General features: G+C 36.1%; 3 protein-coding genes across 6 annotated transcripts in view; 1 reads left to right on the forward strand and 2 right to left on the reverse strand.

Moving 5' to 3' along the window:
• Positions 1 to 771: 771 nt before the first annotated feature.
• LOC131941996 (GDP-fucose transporter 1-like) lies at positions 772 to 8,010 on the reverse strand. The gene is made up of 2 exons (XM_059301644.1): positions 7,919 to 8,010; positions 772 to 3,123 (listed from the first exon to the last, which is right to left on the reverse strand). The coding sequence occupies exon 2, from the start codon at positions 3,043 to 3,045 to the stop codon at positions 2,011 to 2,013; it is 1,035 nt and encodes a 344-aa protein (XP_059157627.1). The 5' UTR covers positions 3,046 to 3,123; positions 7,919 to 8,010; the 3' UTR covers positions 772 to 2,010.
• A 560-nt stretch (positions 8,011 to 8,570) lies between these two features.
• Positions 8,571 to 11,091, forward strand: LOC131941987 (14-3-3 protein beta/alpha). The gene has a single exon (XM_059301630.1). The coding sequence runs from the start codon at positions 8,721 to 8,723 to the stop codon at positions 9,486 to 9,488; it is 768 nt and encodes a 255-aa protein (XP_059157613.1). The 5' UTR covers positions 8,571 to 8,720; the 3' UTR covers positions 9,489 to 11,091.
• Positions 11,092 to 14,053: 2,962 nt separating this feature from the next.
• LOC131941993 (alkaline phosphatase) overlaps positions 14,054 to 23,500 on the reverse strand; it is a 29,011-nt gene continuing 19,564 nt past the window's right edge. For all 4 annotated transcript variants that reach the window (XM_059301640.1, XM_059301638.1, XM_059301637.1 and 1 more), the window contains 7 exons: positions 22,912 to 23,014; positions 22,275 to 22,409; positions 21,373 to 21,564; positions 19,951 to 20,079; positions 18,807 to 18,890; positions 15,708 to 15,841; positions 14,054 to 14,177 (listed from right to left, as the gene is read on the reverse strand). In XM_059301640.1, coding sequence (XP_059157623.1) covers positions 14,082 to 14,177; positions 15,708 to 15,841; positions 18,807 to 18,890; positions 19,951 to 20,079; positions 21,373 to 21,564; positions 22,275 to 22,409; positions 22,912 to 23,014 — 873 coding nt within the window. In that variant the 3' untranslated portion in view covers positions 14,054 to 14,081. The remainder of the gene's footprint in view (positions 14,178 to 15,707; positions 15,842 to 18,806; positions 18,891 to 19,950; positions 20,080 to 21,372; positions 21,565 to 22,274; positions 22,410 to 22,911; positions 23,015 to 23,500) is intronic.

Here is a 23,500-nt window from a genome sequence, read left to right on the forward strand (position 1 = left end):
CATTATAAATATTTTCACTATCTGAAGCTACTCTAATGCTACTGTACTACTCGTTACACTACTGCTAGCTACACACTACACAACTGGCCACTATACTACGCTAGTGACCACTACACTGCTGCTAGCTTCACCAGCTACCTACTTTCAAGTTCTAGTTTCTTGAAAAACCCCTACTAGAATATAAACAATGATTAGACTTAGACTATCTTAAAGTTTAAAGAGGAGAGTATGTATCAATTTTATCAACAGGAACTTCTTGAATTATAATAACTAAAAAAAAATTCTAATAAAAGAAGGCCTACAACATCTCATTAACAACAGTTTTAAATTTATAAAAGTAAAGCATTTAAGATAACGAGAGTCATGAGTATTTCAAGTCACCGAGCATTATCACAGAGGCTCCCAATGAGTGGGAAACATAATGTAAAATGCATTATATACTTTACTGAGACACTGTGCTTCTTTTGATTATGTCACATAATGAGATTATTTTTAAATATGTAGGGTAAATTGTGATCACATAGTTCTAATAAATACTAATATAATAGGCAGATGATCTTAAGGTTATAATAGCTAATAAATGGAAAATAATTTATAAGAGTATTAGTTTTAAACTGCAGATTTGTGATCCTATACCAAGGGTAACCCATATAACTAACTCACCATAAAATCAAACAAATTACGTCAAACAAAACAAAAGTGATTTAAGCTAGGCCACCACAGGTTTATGATACCAATGAGGGAGGGCAGGGAAAGGGGAATAGGGAAGAGTTCATTAATATTAATATGATTACTGGAAAAAAAATGACAAGAAATTGATGAAATGTGATTCATGAATTATACAGTCAGCTTTTTAAACTAAATAAGTCTTTTCAGTAGGTTTTATGTATACAAATATGTGGCCAAGACTAATAAAAAAATGTAAATCTTTTCGTTTTGACATTACTTCTACAACCCAAGGTATCAGAGATAAATAATGTGTAGCTGATTTGTTTGTAAGAGAAACTAAGTGTTCTTTTAATATCAAAAACAAAAATGTGGCTAGATAATAAATTTAGGAGAAATAACATTAAGTGTCTGTTTATCTTTAAAAACAATTAGCTGCCCCTGCAATTCCTTAAAATAACATAATCATTTCTACATATGTACATAATCCCTTAGTTGCCAGTGAGCTCTCAAATATATTTACAAGGATTGGCTTGAATTTCAAACCATTTTCTAGTCTCAGGGAATACAACAGAGGTAAATCTGCAAAATATTGATCTATGTCATACTCTAGCAGTTGTAAAATCTGAAAGCATCAATCATTTGTTGATATGTAGTGTAATACTTTAACTATGAGAACTTGTTAAAACTTAAATCTGAGCAGATACCGGGAGATGCACCATTCACACTGTAAAAACAATGGAATGTCTAAAACACACAGTGGATATTCAAAAATTGTACTTAGAAATATCACATTGTAAAATACAATGTAACTTCTATTCTCATATTGTTTGTCACACTATAAAAATAAAAACCATTCTTTTTAAATCACACTGTGAAAACAATGTAGCTATTGTAACTATGTCCAATCTATCTAAAACATCTAAAGTCACACTAATATCACACTGTAAAAACAATGGAATATATAAAACACTATTATTAATGTCACACTGTAGAAAGAATAGAATTTCCAACATCATACATTATAATATCACACTGTGAAGACAGTGTAAGTTCTATATCCAACCTATTCAAAGTTGCTATGTAAAAATAAACAAACTGCTTTTAACTTAAAGAACTATGACATTACACCTAACTAAAACAAATTACAGTGAAATTAGGTAAGACTTAATTTAATGCTAGTAGCACTAATCACTAATCCTTCAATTTTCTATGAATGATCATGCATCAGAATTTGGAATGTATCCAGATTATCGTGGGCTATGTACAATTAAATTAAGATCATCTGCTTGTGTTGAGAACTTAATTATGATCTCACAGAGCCATCTGTCTGTCTATCAATATTTATTTATCCCTGTTTGATCTCACAGAGCCTAGAGGAACATCAGCAGGCTCTGGTATCTCCACGTCTATGTTGCAGGCGGGGGTGTTGCTGAAGCTCAGCTTGTTGGCGGTGTACGTGGCTATACCAGCCATGACCAGCCCGTTGCCCAGCCACCATACCCAGGCCCTGCTCTCCCCGCTCCACATGACGGCCAGCACCGTCTGGAACACAGACTTGGCGTTGATGCTGATGTTGTGGGTCAGCGGGGAGGTGAGGGAGATCTGGAGGGCGCTGAGCCACCCCATGGAGAGGCTCATGGCTCCGGACAACAGCAACAGCATCCGGACGGTCACGTCATCCGACATGGAAGAGGAAAAGAAATTATCCAGCTGCGAGGTTGTGAAAATCAACGGGGTCAGTCCTAGAGTGCTGATTAAACAGTTGTTGAATGTTAGCTGAACAGATGAGAGCTGACGATTTTTCTGTATCCTTTTGAAAAAAATTCCACAAAGAGCGGCTAGTAAACTTGCAATGATTGCATACACAACACCAATCAAGTGCACACCGTTAGACAAGATCTCGTTATCAACTCCAATATAAAATCCCATGATGATAAAAAAACATGAAAGAATAACCTTGGACGTAATTTTCTCACGCAAGATGACCACGCTTAGAGATATAACAAATATAAGAGTCAGTGAACGGGCTACTTGGTAGAATGCAACACTAATGTACTTGAGCATAAGGTTGTTGAACACTAGAGTCCCAGTGAAGGTTACAGATGCCATGATCATATCAGGGTGGAGAAGGTTTGCAGGATCAAACCCAGGGCGGTCCCATGAGAATTTGAAGAAGCTGGACATAAAACTCATTAGTATCAGAATAGATATGCCGATGATGTTCTGTACCCACACCAGGAAGACGGAGATGTCTGAGTGTGGGGCACGGCCGCTGACCAGGGATTTGTTAATGAACACCATCGACATGGCCACGGTCCAGTGGGCAGCTATAACTGAAGCTATCAGAACCAACTTTTTCTTCTCAGAAGGAATCATTTTTTTAGAAGTCTTTTCTTTGTGTTTATATTTCCAAAAGGTTAAATTTTAAATCATATCTTTAAGAACTAGGAGAACCTGAAATTTAAAAATAAAAAAAGGTTTTAAAATATTTATAAAAAGTAGTCTTCTACTGAACTAAAAATATAGAAATAATAAAATTGACTTTAGCCTTAACAGTAAAAGCGTTGGTTGCTCAGTTATTTTCAAAAGTTAAATTAAACAGTTTTATTACATGGTCATTACATGTTTCAAAAGCAGTGAAAAATGTAACAAACATGTCAAAATGACCTTTTCAAACCCCACGACACAATTTTTAGTCAGGTTTTGTAGCTGTTTTCTATGCCTGATACATTACAAATACTTCTTTATTAAACCTAGCAGACATGACCACAGGTGGTGCTGTGATCCAGACACGAACCACTTAGTTTTCAAACCCTTCTTGCAGTTTCGACCAGGTAGAGACGCTGGGGCAAAAAATCTTTTTCCGAGTAGTCACTTCGAAATTATTGTTAAGGCCGCATTCCATTCTTTCAATTTTTCATTTTAATAAAATAAGATATAAAGTATATAATAAGATATAATAAGATATAAAGTATATTTATTTTAAGCCCACTTTTTGTAACAGTCCATTTTTAAACAAACAGCTAATAAAAAACATCACTTGCACATACTTTTTAACAATATCTCGTAACTTTGCCGCCATTTTGAAATTACGCAGGCTTTTTCGTTCCTACCCAACAAATTTTATTGCACTACTCCTCTCTCCATGCTTAAAAACCTTTAAAATCAACATTTCTATTTATCAAAATGGTTGGGATGTCCATATGTCTTGTTGTAATGAAACCAGGTGCCTATTTTATATCTGAAATTTAGTTCTCAATGCGTCAGCTTTCTGTATCGGACAAAGTAAAACGGGAGCTAATTCATTAATTAAAATAGGCTAGGCTATAAAAGATGAAATACAACTAAGGCTAAAATCTTCGTATCGAATACATTTTATTCTTCGATTCTGATGGCGAGAATTAGGCCTAACATTTTTAAAATGGCGAATTTCAGAAAGTACGCTTAAAAAGTCCGGTAGTGGTAGTACGGCATCGAAACTGCAGAAGTTGAAATGGCTACGTTAGGAATTTTGTTGAAAATTTCAAAATGATTTTTTAATAAAAAAAGTATCAACTTAGCATATATTAACTTTCTGTGCAAAGTCATTATTAATGAAAAAATATTCCAAAGTCAGGATGGCCTGTGGCACCCTTCACTGAACTTGACAGAGGGAAAAAAAACTTGACCTGTGACCTTCATTAAAACAGAATTTACTTGCTTTTTTTAAACATGTGCTATCTTCATCTTGAGGTCAAAAGTACACCTGACAATTATTAAATAACATACGTAAATAGAAACGGATAGTTCCGATTTCTAAAATTGACAATGGCTTCATAATCATTAGTTTTATTCCTCTATTAGTAAGCACATGGGCTGTGAGAAGGCTACGAAAACAACAAACCCGGGAGGTGTGAATCGAACAGCCTACCTCATATTGGAAAGGTGTTGCCTGCCATAGCAGTGAGAGACAATAATAATATTACTCGCTAATCCGGAGGCGTGGCCGGTTGCTCATACTAACAACAAAATGGCGTAGGCCCTACAGACCGGATGCATAACTTCTGACGATTTTTCGTCTTAGGTCCAGGGACCTTCTTAGAATTACTGATTAAAATGTTTACCACGAGCAAAATGGAGGGATTTTCACGTAATAATAACCAACCATAGGTGGTAGGGCTAGATATGCCAGAAGAGTATTTTAAAATTTGGTTTGGAGTACGGAGGCTAAATTCAAAAGTTGGTTTCATTAAAATTAATAGAACTTTTAAAATAATGGTGTAGGTACAGAAATGAACGAGAACGTTAAGCATTATTAGTTTTATCAGTCTATATAAAAAGAAATGGTAATCTATCATTTAAGGTACGTAAAATCGCCCGCGACTAGTAATGTGAAAAACAGGTGACTCCTTAAATTTTAATAATTATTTCACATTTCGAGGAGGATTTATGTTTTGAAAAATACAAAAATGTTTCCTTGTTTCATTTATGTACTTGTTTTTAAACAATTGAATTAAAACTTTTCAGTAATAAATGAAGACTAGCAATGTTTCCAACAGATGCAACCATGCTCATTTACTATAGCAGCCATCTTGTTTAAATTTGTTTTTATGTAAACTTTTTAATACTATATTATTATAGTAGGGCCTATAGCAAATCTTGCTAGCTAACACTGCTGTTTAAAGTTCATTTCTGGCCTGTATTGATATATTTAGCCATTGATTTTGGTTTGATTATTCAGTTATTAATAATTTTTGAAACATATTTCACAATATACTTGTATTAAAGCCTTGACAGTGAGGTAACTTTTGTGTACATTCGACCTACTAGCCGCAGGCTATTTTACGTAGCCTACCTAAAACGATAGATTACCAAAGAAATAAAATATTATGTAGGCTGGTTCGTCACTTAGATGGCTGGATTGACCTCTGACCCTGAAACGTCACGCGTCGTTTTCTGACGGTTTCTACGTTTATTTTAGGGGTCCTATCCACGACAAATTAAAGAACTGTTTATCTCGCCAACTCTGATCATTATTTTAACACAAAATGCTAATAAAATGGATAATATGCCTTAGAATGCCAGAAAAAATCGCGAGAATTGTGTTTGTAAATAATGAGAGGATTTCTAGTGGAGCACTCTCCGTAAAAACTGAACCGCGGCCAAAAACGACCCAATAACGGGGAAAACGGCTCCGATAACACTAAATTAATATATAATTGAGATAATTACCATGTATATTTACAGTATTATCGATTCTACTTTCCAAAATCTAATTCCAAAATGAGGTACCCACCCTGACATTTCTATCCGCTATTTTTAGTATCATGACGTCATTGCTACGCTAGTTGCCAGACTGAAACAACTAGTTTTTGTTTTTTACGGAATGAACTGTTAAGTCTAGTATTTTAATTATTATTAAATATTATTCAATTGTAGCATGTGCGGAAAAAGTAAAATTATGGACATGATTATTGTATTAGTAATTTTATTAGTACATTGATTTTTTCTTCACTGTGGGCCGACCGTTGCTGCATTCGTGACCGGTGGTTAACCTCGTCAACGCCGCGTGGCCTATTCGTTTATATAATCAGTGATGCTCGTTCAGTGGCCTTTTTCAGCGCTAGGCCTAATTACGGGCGATTTTTAGACTTAATTGATTGGCCGTTAGCCTTTTTCATTGCTGCGTATTTTAAAAAATGCTCGTTCAGCGGCCTTTTTTTTTTTTTTTTTTGGCGCTAAATAATCTGTTTACGGGCATTTTAAGCGTTTATTTATTTATTTTTTTAAGCTAGACGTAGATCTAGTTAAAAAAATATTTTTATTATACAGCTGGCTGATATGCGAACTTTAAAAAAAACGACCGAGCTTTAAAAAAAAAAATGACCAGAAGGGAAATAGGTCTGTTTTTTAATTAGCTTGAAGAAGGGGGGGGGGGGGGGGGGGGGGGGAAGAGAGAGAGAAGTGAAGACACCGACCATCTCGTCTGCGCGTGTTCATTCTATGACGTGTACTATAGGCCTGCTGAAGTCACGGTGACCCCGCGACCGTGGTGGGATTTTTCATCCACAGGATAGTAAACATAAGCAAGCAATCACGCGAGTGACGATGTTTGGAGATTTTATTTAAAAAAAAAATCACATACGTCATGTTTTCAAGATGAAAAAAAAATGTAATGTAAAAAAAAAAAAGACACTAATACCATGTATGAACCTCAGCTGCCACACTGTTGACTCAATATAATGTGATTGAGTGTAAAATGTATTTGTATTTATAAACTATCTTAACTCTTACTATCATATTATTTTATGCATATTTATTATTTAAAATTAGAATTTGAAATAAAAATATTTATTATGGTCATTTGATTTATGCAGGTGTTCATTACTTCATAAAATGGTATGAATAACATGTAGAGTAGAATTTAATAAATAATAAAATAACTAGATCTAGTTTTATTATCAACCAGTTGCTTTTTGTTATTTTCCGGTGATTAAATAACCTAAGCTGACGCAATTACCATGGCGGGAATTAAAAGCTCGTGCACACAAGTCCACGACGTCATGTTATGCCGGTCGAGGAGCAAAAACGATGTTCTGACTTTCATTTTCCATTCTCGGAAAAAATTTAAATTCTCTCTTTTCTCGTCAACCGATTAAGCTAGATATTTAAATGTGGTGTCAAATGTTCTCTTAAGGGGTAAGGAACTTAATGGTGTATTTGAAATAACAGAATATTTTATTTTAAAAAATCCATAATTCAACCTAATATTATGAGCTGTTTTAATTATAAGACCGGCGTACGTATCACAACCAATTTTTTTTTATTTTTTAAAAACCACGTGACAGCTATTTGACTCATCACTAGTGATTCGTAGTTTGCTGTAGCTGCAGATGTTAGTTGTGTTGTCATGAAGAGGTCTGTTGTGCACAGCATAATGGCAGTGAGTGACAAATATTAAATTAAGTAGGGCCTAATTTAGTTTAAAACGAACTAAAAACATAAAAATTAGTGCCTAGTGGATTAAATATTGATGTTTATTATTCAGTGGTCATGTTTAAATTGAAAATTGAGTATGATGTATTGAGCATGCCAAACTTTTAGAAAATTTAGTGAGAAAATCTACAAAATTTGCCTTGGAAAATCATTTATTTTGATTTTAAAATCTTTTTGTCTCAAAATTAGCGAATGCGAAGTCTAATAAGCTAGATCTAGAGTCTATATCGCATTTTATTTAGCCTAATTCTATTGATGTTTCAATCAGCATTACTTGTTAGTTCTGTTGTTCAGTATGTACGCTATAAAATGTGCAACTGGTTTCAGTTTCTTCAATTCACGAGATTTGCCATTTCGACAATGTTTCTAAACAAATGAGCTCTCCCAGTGTAAAGTTTAGAATTTTAATGTTACCTGGTCATAATTTTCCTCATTTTAATATCATATAGAATGCTAACATAAAACTGAGTGTAATAATAAGGGAAAGCGTTTATATACTATTTGGTCACAATAAGTAGAAATCATATACAAAACTGGAATAGAAATCTGCAATTCGATATTTAAATTATCTTTGACTAACGAGAACATTAATTTAATTTTGTTTTTAGCACAGAAGACAAATGTGGCATATAATCACCGGATATGAGTCAGATAAAAATTGGAAAATCAAGCGGCGCTGTGAGAATAAAATCCAAGGGACATAACGCTTTAACTTATTTTTAATTCACTAATTCAAGTGGGTGTGTTTTTTTCAAAATGGGTAATATTGTTATCCGATTTTTAGTTATATTTTCTATTCACTGCAGTTAAATCTGCTTATCTAAAATATATTTTTATGCAAGATTATTACTAAATTATCTATCATTTACAGGCTGCAAAACTGTTATTACTAAGGTAGATAATTCTCGTGAGTCATTTCGGATGTAATGTAGCGCCTCTCTAAACCGGTTCAGACTCATTGGCCGCCATTTTTTCTAAGCCGCATCCGTTTCTGCACTATTCCCAATTATAAACAATATTATTTTGAGTTGTGACTGTGAAAGTGCATTTGTTCAACTGCAGTTCACGTTATCACGATGACGAGCAGTACCGCCAGTGCTTTTAAATTCATCGATGGTTTGAAAGATGTGGAGCAGCTGGTTACCTTCGCCAAGCTCGCAGAGCAGGCTGAAAGGTACGACGACATGGCTAGAGCTATGCGGAAGGTCACTGAACTGGAGGGTAAATTAACACAAGAAAAACGTAACCTTTTGTCAGTTGCCTACAAGAATGTTGTTGGTGCTCGACGCTCGTCCTGGCGAGTAATCTGTATGATTGAGCAGAAAGCTGAAAACGAGAAAAGAAAAGCGATTGCTCAAGAGTTCAGAGTAAAAGTTGAATCTGAACTGGATTCTACGTGCAACGAGGTGCTTGGTCTGTTGGGAAAGCACCTGATCACCGAAGAATGTTCAGATGAAGAGAAGGTGTTCTATCTCAAAATGGAAGGTGATTACTATCGTTACATCGCTGAGTACAAATCTGAGTCGGGTCCTGAGCGAACAACTGCCATCACTAAAGCTGAATTAGCCTATTCTAAGGCAATGGAGCATGCTAAGAAAAACATGCCATCAACTCACCCAAATCGCCTAGGTCTTGCCCTCAATTATTCAGTTTTCTACTATGAGATCCTGAATTCACCTGATAAGGCATGTAATTTGGCAAAAGAAGCCTTTGATGAAGCCATCAGCGACTTAGAGAAATTACATGAAAATGATTGTAAAGACAGTACGCTGATCATGCAACTTCTTCGTGACAATCTTACCCTGTGGACATCTGATAATCAGGCTGAAAATGGGGATGATTAAATCAGATCTGAGAAATTGAACAATAAAGCTTATGAAAGGGATTAACTGAGGGGACTAGAGCATGCAGTTTTTATTAAATGACAAGTTCTTTATTGACTGTCTTTGCTGTGATGCAATTTGTAATCTTTGGGCTGATTTACACTTGGGTCAGTGCTATACACTGGTAACAATCAACTAAGTGATTTGATCTGCCTTTTTCATTATCTGAAGCACAGATGTCACAAACTAAATTTTACTATTTTCTTTTTACCATTCAGAATTAAAAACAAAAAACACAGCATAAACAACTTTCTATTAGTTACCCTACTACATGTTAAAATATGTAACTTTTCCAATGTTTGCTAAATATATCTTTCTAGAATATGATTAAAGTTTGTTCATTCTAGTGCTAGTGTTATCTATACTGTTACTCTACTACTTATAAATTTTTGTTTGTACAACTTGTCAAATTATTAAATTCATTCCTTTCTATTGGAAAATCTGCCCAGTTTTCTTTTGTAATGTTGGACATATTTAGTTACCGTTTTAACTTGTGAATGCTAATTGAATTTTATTTTTAATTTCAAAGTTTTACTCTGCGTTTTTTTTTTTTGCAAATCAAAAATGCTTGTTTTATTTTACCAGTAATATCTATAACTGATCTACCCTGGAGCTTGTTACAAATGCAAACTATTTAGGTTTTTTAAAGTAGTAGCAAATGTGTGTACATTTGTAACATTTTGGATAATTTTTTACAACATATTCTTTTAACCAAAACTTTGGAAATAAGCATTTTAATTTAAGAAGCATGTAAAGTAGCCTATTATTTAATTACCACTAATTAAACCTCAATTGAAACCATATTTTGATTTGATGTCTACTAATACAATCTGATATCATTGCAGGTTTTTAAATTTAATTATTCAATTTATAGAGTAGATATTCTAGCTAGTTTCTGAGCATATTTGTGTGAGGTACATTGTTACAATTATTAGTTTATTATTTTTAGAAACATGGTTGGGGTGGGGTATTTGGTCTAGTCTTAGTAATTAACTTCATTGTAAAATGTGTGCTGAGTTAATCCTAACAGTGCATATCATTTTTAAAAAGTTATTAACAGCATTGTCTTGTCCTAAAATGTTTATCAAGCTGTTTTGACATTGTGCTGTTTTCACAGCTTGTGATACATTATTGGCATAGTCTTGGCTATTAAAGTCTCCCTCATTCTCTAAAGCGCCTGTAAAATTGTAAAGACTGCTGTGTGGTTGATCAGGTGATATGCTTTTAGTATTCTCACCAAAGTTAACTTGGTAGCAACATTTTCAGAAATTTTAAAAATTAAGAATTGGGCTAAAAATAGATTTTAGGGGTTATTCAGTTGTCATTAAAAAATTTAACACTGAAAATGGTGTTACACATGTGACATTCTCATGTGCTATGCTGGGTGTGTAATTCAAATATTTTTTCTATACTCATATTTATGACAATTACTAGTAATTTTTAGCTTGTATGAATAAATGAAACTAATTTTGTTACATTTATTACCCTGTTTTTATATAGCTTTTAAATACGTTTATCATGAAAAACTTAACTGAAAAATAAAATGTCATCATTGCAAACTTTCTATATTTTACTGTTCTCTTAGTTGTCACTTTTCTCAATTTAAAGTTTTCAGTTTGTTTTTGGTGTTCTGTCTGTAATTATTTCTTGGAGTTGTTGTCTATTTAGTTTTGTTTAGATTTATCCTGTGAATATGCCTATGTCTGCAGCTGATTAATATATTTTCATTGTTGATTGCCTACAGGTTGGGTGTAGCCAATAAAACATGATTGTAGTACCTGGTCATTGCTTAGCACACCATGACACCATAAAATACTATAAAATGTAAATATAATATTTACAGAATCAGAGTGCATGTATATTTTCTTATTGACCCTAAGCCTACAAGGTGGGTCAGATTGACCTGGCAATGCAACATTTTAGTTAATTACCATGTCAACCACTGGACCGATTGTTTTGAGCTTCTAGTTCTAGATATGCTACCTACACATAATGTGCTTGATTTCAGCACAAAAATGTTTAATTTTGTATGAGGGTGAGCAGGTTTAGGTTCACTGTGAATAAGAATAGGCTTTTTAAAAATACAACTGGAGGTGGTTTGGGTAATGAAAATGTTAGGATAATGTGCTTAGTCACGATTGCTGGCTTACTACAATTGCTTTACAGTTTTAAGTAAAACTAAATTGAATAGTAACATAAATTCATTTCTTTTTACTGGTACTAGTAACTTAAGTAAACCAGTAGCAGTTGCTACTAATAACTCATACAAGATAAATAGCCCAATTTTAAAGTGGTACACAGTAAAAGGATTTGAGTTTCTTAGAAACACATGCAATCACTGGCTCAAATCAGTCTAGTTGCATTGTGAAATATCAAAACTAAGAAGGGTGCTCTACAGTTTATATATATGACTTGTGTAATAAATTGCAAGGTAACTTGCCTGTAGTGTCATACACTATTGGTAATACTAATAATAGCCTACTACTCATTACAAATAATTAGACTGTTCTAATTTAGTTATCAATGCATTTGTAAAACGTTTGTTATTATAATAACTTTGGTTTAACTACAGTACATGTCGTTGACGGTGCTACTGACTTAGAAAGGCCATGAATTTGCGGCTAATATACTAATAAGTAATGTGGACGAAGTAAAAACGCAGTAAACTGTAAATCCATTTTTGTGTGTTTTGGCATCAATTCTTGCTAAAAAATAGTTGGATCTTGTCCAGATGAAAGCCCCGCCACTAATGTAAAAGAATACACGGGGGGGGGGGGGGAGTTGAGCCCCCCACATCCCCTCTTTTAGCGAGCTCCTTTTTAATTACGCACGCAACCTTGACATGTTTCTAATGTCAAGACATTTACATATTTAAACGCACGCGATAAAAACAACTTATCCGTTTCTAGGGTTAGTAGAGTTAGAGTTAAAGTATAAAAATACAAGTTTCGGCGGGGATTAACTTTTTGGCGGAGCCTATCTGGACAAGATTCGATGTTAATACATTAAACATAGTCTAATATCTGTAGTGAACTAACACTACTATTTACTAACAGCTAACGGAATATTTTTTTCCATTAAATGTTTACGGTCCCACACGTTTCATACACAAGTTAAAATTAAATCTAGACGGGACTAGTTATTTTTTAAACTACGCACCTCTATCGAAACGTGAACGCGATAAACTAGTAGGCCTAAACCAGTCTTTAACATGAAAGCAAAACAACACTTACGTTATCTACCTCTAGTGATAAGCTTACCGCTGTACTGTGCGTTATTTTTAGAAACCACGTGACAAAGCGTACACCAGACCAGCGTGGAGTTTTTTAAAGAGCACAATTCACGAGGCTGGTTTTCCAATAACAAATAGTTTAAGCAGATATGAGACGGGAATACGAGGGCTATATAAGTCAGGCGTATAGTAACTGGTTATTTGAGTCAAATAATTGGAAAATTACCTTAACTTCAGATCTAGACATATCTATATTTGAGTGAAAACATAGGCTGCTGCTTTCAGTTTCAAATCCTCAATTTGAAAAAAAAAAAACAAAAAAAAAAAAAAAACACAACAGCGAACTAACTACCTACAACAGTGGACGTGTATACCTTAATACGGTGAGTGCCTTACTACACGTTCTTGCAATTAATTGGATGCTGTCAAAGGTGGAGCTCATACACCCCAACCTTCCCCCGGCTTTAAAAAAAAGAGGGGGGCGGGTAGAGATGCATTACTTTGTTACATTTATATAGTGATATTTCATGTTTCTTATTAACTTAGTGTAAAGGTATGCTACCTAAATCGAATCAGGGGTGGAAAATGTAGGCTTTGTCACACCTTCCAAATATACATCTTTATTAAAGTCCACTATAGATAGCGGGCCTGTGTAGGCTATATGGACAACATCACCACCAAACTCTGATGTGATAGATCCGCTAATGGAGGCAGTGTACAATTAATTAACAAGTGACGGCAAACGGTTTTCCTAGCCATTAACGAAAAGAAATCTATACAGTCTAATTATAATAGCTACACCAATAACTCAATGTTTCAAAAAAAAAAAGTTCATCAAACTAGAACATACTATTTGGACATTTCACATGCGTCGTAATAATTTTAGTGTTGAAATTTAAACACGTGATGGTTGGTAATAAATAATTTAAAAAAAAAATAACGTACTTTATCTCATCAAGATAAGTTTAATATTAATTAGATGTAGAATCTAGATCTAGGCCGAAATATAAGACACAATAAGTTTTAGAAAATTAGATTATAAAAAAAAATCCAATCTACATTTCATATAGTTACACATGTTATTTATTATTAGGCCGTTTGTCATAATGAAACGTATATTGTTAAGTGTGACTATTTTTAGAACATTAGACACAGACAGGCCTTGACTTATTTATGAAAACATTACCAGAGGTCAAAGTTCTCTTCATCGTAACAGGAAGGGAAACGACTCTTAAATATATCTCTAGAAATGTAATAAACTAAGTTACTGTCCTTGGTTGTGTTTTTTTATAAAGCAACACAAAATGAACGAAAATAATATATCATACAAACAAGTTTATTGAATAATATATACAGTGTAGACCTACAAACAACGTAAGCATTTGAAGAGTGGATCTGTTTAGCGGACTCTGATTTCTCTGAAAATATACCAGTTTTAAACGTCATTTTAAACACACACAAAAATTAAATACATAGATCATCAAAACTAATGTAAATGTTTTTTTTTTGTAAAGAGTCTTTGAAGTTTAGTTTAACATTTCTGTGTATTATAAACTATTTGTGTGGTCAGCGCCAGTGAACCGTGTGTGGACTGTTGGTCACTCGCTCACGACACGATATAATGGGGTCGAATAGATCAAGAAATATTCAGCCTACACTGGCAGATAAATGGTGTTACTGATTGCCTTGTAGCTTAACTATTGTTTCATGCGTGTTACAGTAACAATTTAATTGTGTACACCAAAGGTTTCTACCAGAAATGCGCAAAATAGTGGAAATAGATTTGACCGTAAGCTGAGGAAGAAAAGTTGGATGAAAAATGTGAAAAAGTTGCTATTTGATTATATCAAACATCAATGATATCGTTGTCGTGATCTTTATAAGATGTGTATTTATTAATAAATTGACTAAAATAAAATTATATAATACTCATCATATTTATTTATGTACTTCTCAGGGGAGGAGGGATTCGAAGACACCATGCCCACTGAAGTTCAAAGATTGAACTCGGGAGATCAGGTAAGCCACATCTACCACTGTTATTACACTTTTCTCCCCCCCCCCCACTTCTCCTCAACCATAAGAAAAACCTAAGTAGATACAAACCTTAAGATTTCTATCTATATATATATATATAATTCTCTACATGGAGACCATAGAAAACACCACGCAGCTTAGCCACCACCCTCATCCCCACCTGTCAGGTGAGCTGTGGTTCGCCCCAAATGTTTACAATCGTAGAGCCGGGTTAGTGACGGCTATTAGGGGCAGATAATTTAGCATTAAACGATATGAAACGAAGTGGAGGTAACAATTTATGATTGATCTTTTCTTCGTAAACGGCTGCTTTCAATGGGCGGGAGGGGGGGGGGGGGTGGGATGGGGTAGTGTTGAATTCACAAATTATGAATTGCTGATAAGCAGAAAATAATACAACTAGATGGCGGCGCATACTATGTCGCGGGTCAGCTCGTACTCTATAATGTTAATCTTCTACCTAGAGCAGTTGCGTAGGCAGGGGTGTTAACGGAAGTGCTGATTTTATTGATTTTTAGTTAAAACCATAATTATAAGTTATCAAAAACGGAATGAATTTTTTTTTAAAATTTAAGGCCTATCCTCTCTTTCTCTCTCCCCCCCCCCCTCCTCCCACCAATAAAAGAAACATCAATGACCGAGGGTATGCCAGGTTTTCTAAGCTCGACAGTGGCGTAGGCAGGGTGGGTTAGGGGGGGGTCATAACCCCCCCCCCTATAGACCCCTCGGTATATATATAAAGTATGAGGGGGGTGCAAATCGAAAGTTTAAAGGGGGGGGGGGGAAGGGGTGCAAATCAAAAGTCTGAGGGGGGGGGGGGGTGTGCAAATCGAAAGTTTGTCTCCGGGTAAAAATTAGAACCCCCCCCCCCATTGAGACGATCCTGGCTACGCCACTGAAGCTCGACTTACTTGTGGGCTAGAAGTGCCCAGCGCACATTGCTTTCCGCTGTTGACATCATACGGGCCGATACAAGCGGCGTACGCCATTGCTATGGGAAGGTAACTCTGTTCATGAACTCCAGTAAACAAAAAAGCGTGAGGCCCTGGTCAGAAAAAAAGGGGGAGAAAAAATGTAATGTTGGCCAAACAAAACAAAAAAAAATCGTGGTGGTATTATGTAATTATTTCTACTTCGACTGGGGGAGGGGGGGGGGTAGTGAGGGGCGGAGGAGGTGGATACGTTTATATATCCAACCCTTTCACCCTGCCGAATTACAGCATATATAATTTAATTGGAATATATATATATATATATATATATATATATATATATATATATATATATATATATATATATATATATATATATATATATATATATATATATGATTCTCTAACCAGTACCCCCACCCCGACTAAGGAGAAAAATTAAAGAAACCCTTCTGTAGACGGTGCTATATTTGTACACCCCTTCATATTATATCCTTTCTTTCTTATCAATCTAATATATAAAGCTCAGTTCTGTAACGTGTGGCAAAAAACAAAAAAGTTTGTCGTTGACACTTCTACGGATTTAAGTGTTAGATTTTTTATCGTGCTCAAAGTCTAAATGTACGAGTCGAAAAATTACCATTGAAAGTCTTTAAAAACAATTTTCATTCTATTTACTTAGAAGAATAATTTTCAATTATGAACACGACATAAAATTTTTAAAAAGTGTATCGACGTTTATAAAATTTCTAAAATTGTGTCGGAAATGTATTGACTGCAAAGTTACTTCCCTTTAATGAAACATAAATCCTTAAGAAGAGAGAATTTTTTATTACTTTGTTTTTGGTGTTAAGAAAAAAAAAAATAATTACACAATTAGCGGGGATTGATTAAGTGCAATGTCGTTAGGTATTTTTAACACTGCCTTTTATTTATTCTATACACTGAACATACTGTTCAATAATTATTATTTTTTTTTAAAATCAATAACATTTAATAAGCCAGGTCCTACAAATCATATACGTTTATTTCTTTCCATTTACGGATAAGCTTGGAGTATTATCATTTTTGTTCACTAAATTGAAACAGGCGCGTCCGCCGGCGCCCCTGCACGGTTTGATTTGGCACCCTGGGCTATCATGTGAGCGCTATGCTGCATAATTTTGTTTTAAACAGTGCGATAGACTTTGGATAAGAAAGGTTACTATAGTCTTTAAGTGAATCAAATCCGGGCGTCCTCCGGCACCCCGACAGGGTGCTATTTGGCGCCCCGGGCCTTCCGGTGTACGCTATGGTATCTACGTTCGCGTGAGTTCAAAAGACTATAAATAAGTTATGCACTATAGGCGTTTACTAAGTTCAATCAGGCGGTGACGTCATGGTGCGTCCTCTGGCGCCCAGACAGGGTGCTTTTTGGGGTCCCGGGCCTCCCGTGTTCGGTTTCGCGCCTACGTTCATTAAAGTGAGTGCAAAAGACTATGAATAAGTTGGGGTACTATAGTCGTTTATTAAGTTGAAGTAGGCGATTCAGCCCCGTGAGCACTTTGCGTTTATATTCGCGTTAGTGTTTTCTTTGTGTTTAGGTTGGGTTTGCGTTAGTGGTTGCGTTTTGATTTGGTTCGTTTTTGTTCTTTCTTTTTTCGTTTTCGTTTGTGTTTTATTTTCATTGGGTTTGTGTTTGTATTTGTGTTTGAGGTTGGTTTTGCGTTTGGATTTGGTTTGTTTTCGTTTGTTTTTTCTTTTGTGTTTTTTTTCTTTGGGTTTGTGGTTGGTTTTGCGTTTGTATTTGGTTTGTTTTCGTTTGCTTTTTCGTTTGATTTTTTCTTTGGGTTTGTGTTTGTGGTTGGTTTTGTGTTTGGATTTGGTTTGTTTTCGTTTGCTTTTTTCTTTGTGTTCGTATTGGTGTTTGTGGTTGTGGTTGGTTTGTTGTAAGTTTTTGTTTTCGTTTGTATTTGTAATTGTGTTAGCGTTATGTTTGCGTTTTGTTGTTTTGGTTTTGGTTGGTTGTGGTTTGGGTGGGCAATGCCGGGTTTATGATGATTACTAAACACACAGGTGATGGTCTTTAACAGAAGGGTTTTTCACAGAAGCCAGAGCAGGGCCTGGCCGGGACGGCTAGTACTGTATAAACTCCACAAACAAACTAAATTGACAAAGTCATTATCATTCAAACGAGTTGTGTTTATCGCCACACTTGCTCGTACTTAGTTCGGTATTCTAATGATGCCAAATATAAATTGCTGAGCTAACATTAACATCAGACACACCAGTGTCGTAGTAGATGAGTACATACTACACCCACCCCGCCCCCTGTAACCCACACCAGCACCCCACAGGCTATGCCTAGATTAGGAAAATTATCAATAGGGGGAACTTATGTAAAGTACATTCGTTTGTTCCCCCTCCCCATCCCACCCCCCCAAAAAAAAAACAAAACAAAAAAAAAAACCCAGAACCGATTCATTCACTGTATGTCTTAAGTATTAACCGTGTTGCAGGGAAGCAGACGGCAAACATCCCGATCACGTGACCGGCGGCCACTCAAAAATAGTTTCATTCTATCACGGATAAACCACCTATATTTTTGATATAAAACAACTATGTGTCATACATGACCACACCCGCCCCCTTACCCACACGGCACCAGTGTTTCTTTCAGACTTTTCTCCGGGGGGGATTTGAATTTTCGGGGGGGGGGGGGACGGGGACGGGGGGATACGGGGGCTAAAATTTCCGGAGACACTGTTAAAATTATATATTTTCTATATAAATTCCATTTCGTTCGGAGGGGGGGAGGGGGCGGTAGACATTCTTCGGGGGGGGGGGGGGGGGGGAACGACGGACGACCCCCCCCCCCCCCTCACCCCCCGAAGAGATGCCTGGAAGAAACTCTGCACGGCACCACTCTAATTCGCTCCAATTTAACGACATCGCCGATATACCACCGATATAAACTTGATATTAGATAACTCTTTGGCCCACATAACCACACCCACCGCCACACCTTACCCCTGCAGTTTGCTCCTATCTAACGATCTCACCTATATACCACCTGTATGAAGCTAACCCCAGACATACCTGAGGCATAGATAGCCACATCCTCCCCTCCGTGAGTCTCCGACTCCATCGGCACGGCAGATTGGGACACGTACGATATATCTTCTAAAAATAGAGACGATAAATCTAGAATCATTCTCTGTCTACTTGACTATTTAGAAACATTATTGCAATTTAATTACATGTCTAAAAGATTTTTAAAAAATATAGTTTTAAAATAAAACTGTTAAAAAAGTAGTTAATTTGTTCCGTGTTCATTAAGTGTTTGTGGGTGCAAGTTTTCCAAATTTTAATATTGAATTTAGTTATCGGTATAATACACGGCTGTACCGCGTACTTTGTTTATGTGTGTAGATCATTTCTGTATTTGTATGCGTAGACCTCACCTGTGAATATGTTTGTGTATCTTACCTGTGTTTAAATGTGTATTAACTGTCTTTACGTGTGTATATCAAGCCTGTGCTTATGTATGCTTTACCAGTAATTATATATGCATTACCTGTGTTGGCATGTGTATTACCTGTGTTGACGTGTGTATTACCTGTGTAAAAGTGTATATTACCTCTATTGACGTGTGAATTACATATGTTGACGAGTGCATATATGTGTTGACGTGTGTATTACCTGTGTTGACGAGTGCATTACATGTTTTGACATGTGTATTACCTATATTGACGTGTGTATTACCTGTGTTGACGTGTGTATTACCTGTGCTAACGTGTGCATTAACTATGTGTGTATTACCTGTGTATACGTGTGTATTACCTGTATTGACGTGTTTCTTACCTATGTTGACGTGTGTATTACCTGTGCTAACGTGTGCATTAACTATGTTTGTATTACCTGTGTATACGTGTGTATTACCTGTGTTGACGTGTGTATTACCTGTGTTGACGTGTGTATTACCTGTGTTGACCTGTGTATTACCTATGTTGACTACTGTTGACCTGTGTACTGTGTATTACCTGTGTTACGTGTGTATTACCTCTATTGACGTGTGTATTACCTCTATTGACGTTTGTATTACCTGTGTTGACGTGTGTTTTACCTGTGTTGACTTGTGTATTACCTGTGTTAACGTGTGCATTAACTATGTGTGTATTACCTGTGGCACGTGTATTACCTCTAATGACGTGTGTATTACCTCTATTGACGTGTGTATTACCTGTGTTGACGTCTGTAATGTTAGGCCGTGGTGCCACATATCCTGGTCCATTAGCATAGAGTAGGGTCGTGAAAGGCAGGCCGTCGTCAGTTCTCTCAGTGTTGTACACGCCGTCTAGATCACTGATACCTGCACACATATCAGCACACATTTAAGTCTAAATAAATATTTTTGCATTTAAATCACTGATACCTGCACACATTTAAAATAGCACACTTGCAAGTGTACTGTACAGGACTAAATATTTGACACTTAAATCACTGATGCCATCACACATTTATAACAGCAAACATTTAAGTATAACTTACAGGACTAAATAACAAGAGAGACTTAATTACTTTTGTCTTAAATCACTTTTGAATGCACTGATTAGCCTTAATAGTTAAACACTAACAAAAAATATAAAAAGTAATTTTATGAAGGCCTAAAGATTTTTTTTTTAATTTCTGATAATGATAAGTATTTAAAAATTTATTTACGCCTTGATTTTTTTTTCTCTTTCTAATCTATTAAAGTTTTGTTTTATGTGTGTGGCTAGTTTTTCTCTCCCCTTAAGCCAGCAATTGCGTTCTTTGTGGTTTTACCAATATCCAAATCCTAAGGATACACCTAACCCTAACTGAAGTATCAGAAAGTAACATGATACCTACACACCACACCCTAATGCAGTATCAGAAAACATAAGCATCTTTTGCATCTTTAATTTATCTACACCATCAATTTAAAAACAACATAGGTCCTATTCCATTCTGAAAACCGACTTTCTTTCTCAAGCTGAGTGACCTTAGCTGCTAAATGACATGTTAAATGACATTACCTACCCGCAGTATGATCCTAAAACTCCCACTAGCTTATATGCAAAACGACCTTACCTTGAATGACATTATTGACAAATGAATGTACCAGTACACAACGCATCTGCCAAATGACCTTACCTGTAAAATGCGCTACTAGATATGTGACCTTACCTGTAAAATGACCATACCCTCAGAATAATCTTACCAGCAAAATGACCCTTATCATTCATATGACCTTGCCAGTAACACAACTCTACGACAAAAAAAAAGACTACCAACCAATTGACCTTTTCATCCAAATGACCTTATCAGCCAAATAACCTTACCAACGAAATGACCTTACCAACCATATGACCTTATTAGCCAAATGATCTTACCAACCAAATGACCTTACCAGCCAAATGAACTTATTAGTCAAATGACCTTACAAAAAAAGGACCTTATTAGCTAAATTATCTTACTAACCAAATGACCTTGACAACCAAATGACCCTACCAAAGACCTTACCAACCAAATGACCTTATTAGCTACATTATCTTACTAACAAAATGACCTTGATAACCAAATGACCTTATCAACCAAATGACCCTACCATACAAATGACCTAGTCTGCTGCATGACCTACCTAAAATTGGATTCCCTCGTGATGCGTAGCCCGCTATGCTCATGACGTGTGAGTGGTCAGCCGTGACCACGATCAGCGTCTCGGCCGGGTCAGTCATCTGTGTGGCCACGCCCACGGCTTCCGCCATCGCTATGACGTCATGCAGCGCCTTGTGTGGCAGTGAGTCATGGTGGGCGGAGTCTATTCGCCCGCCTGAGATAAACAACTCATATAAAGATCTATTTAACCTTGGGTTGTCAAAGGCCTATAACTCGTACTCTCTAACATATTGTACCAACATTAATTAAAATGGATTAATTAAAGGGGTCACGTCGATGTAGGCCTACATATTATCGCATATTATTTTTTAAATCAATACAAAAATACAGCTTTTGATAATGCCACACTAATTTTAATCGTCTTAAAACATGGGGATCAGTTTTTCTTCCAGACTTTTTTCCCCGGAGGGGGAAAGGGCGGCGGACACTGGTAAAAGTAGACTCTTTTTTAACTTAATTGTAATTTAACTCGTCGATATTTCAGGAACCATAGGAGCAGTGGCGTAGCGAGGTCGGGTGTCACCCGGTGCGGCACTTAATGGTGTCACCGCCAGAGGCGTAGCGACCCTTCCCGGGGACAAACTTTCAAATTTTCGATTTGCACCCCCCCCTCAAACTTTCGATTTACATCCCCTCCTCCCTCAAACTTTCGATTTGCACCCCCCCCCCCCTCAAGTTTTTCTCTATATATTTTGCTATTTTTGCCTTGGTGTCATCCCCCCCCCCCTAAATGGTGTCACCCGGTGCGGTCCTCACCCCCGCACCCCCTTGTTACGCCTCTTCATAGAAGTATCATAGTTTCCTCAACTATTTGTTTACATTGTTTGTCATGATTAAAAACCAGCATCAACCGTGGAAGCGTACCCTCAACCAATAGGAAAAATCCTTGCTTATTCTTTCGTAGTATCCCTATCGCTTTCTCCACCATCTGACGTAAAGACGGTTCTTTTGATTGGTCCCGGGCTGCGTCATAAGACATGTGACCTTGCTTGAAGAGACCTGTAGATACGTTATGAATAAGGACATTATTTAACAAGACCTAAGTTCATGAGACCTACGATAGAAAAATGAACACATACGAAAGAGCACAAATTAGAAAAGACATACGATGCACCCGATTTCTAATGCAAAAAAAAAAGTTTGACTAAAAGGCTTAGAAATATAATATACTCACGACTCTAAGACCTACGATACAAAACACCTGATATAGAAAACTTACCAAAGAGTCACGATGACATTTACAAAGGACCTACAAGACATGAAATTCCCATAACAAAAAAAATATTTGACAGAAGGCCTACGATTATAATATACGCACGATTCAAAAGACAAACTACAAAAGACCTGATTATATACGCATGATTCAAAAGACCTACTATAAAAGACCTGATTATATACGCACGATTCAAAATATCTACTATACAAAAAGACCCAATTATATACACACAATTCAAAAGACCTACTATGCAAATGACCCACCACACAATCAACCATTTTTCACCTAGTAAAAAATCCGTTTCTCCAACATCCACATTGTCCAATCCACGTTTGTTATAGACAAATTTGTGACGCAATTTTTTAGCCTGTTTGTCATGAATCCATTCCTGAAACCAATCGAAAAAATAAATAATCACAAACTAGATCTAGAATTAATTCAGCTTCACGAAGGCCTAATTAGTAAAGAGAGTTGACTATTTTAGCATTGTGTGTAGGGGGGGGGGGTAGGTGGGAGGGGGAAGGTGGTAATCGTGATCTTTAAAAACGCAAGGACATTTATGGACAATCCCTAATACACATTTTAAAAAGTGGCTGCAGCTAAGCAAACATAAAAGTGATTGCAGTCTTTACAATGAATAGGGCGGTGTCGTCCTTCGGCCTTAATTAGCAAATGAGTTGGCGTAACATAAAAAGCAGTGTTTCTTCCTGACTTTTTCTCCGGGTGGGCGGACACTGTTTAAAGTATATATTTTCTATATACATTCCAAAAAGATATTCCTGACGAATTTTACTTAATCTTGTGAAATTTAAAGTAATTTTTCTACCTTGTAGTCAGGAGAATTTGAACCCGACTCTGTGTAAACAGTTTTAAT

This window comes from Physella acuta, unplaced genomic scaffold, assembly GCF_028476545.2.
Source record: "Physella acuta isolate Inbredline_101_S28 unplaced genomic scaffold, ASM2847654v3 ptg000379l, whole genome shotgun sequence".
NCBI classification, from domain to species: Eukaryota; Metazoa; Mollusca; class Gastropoda; family Physidae; genus Physella; species Physella acuta.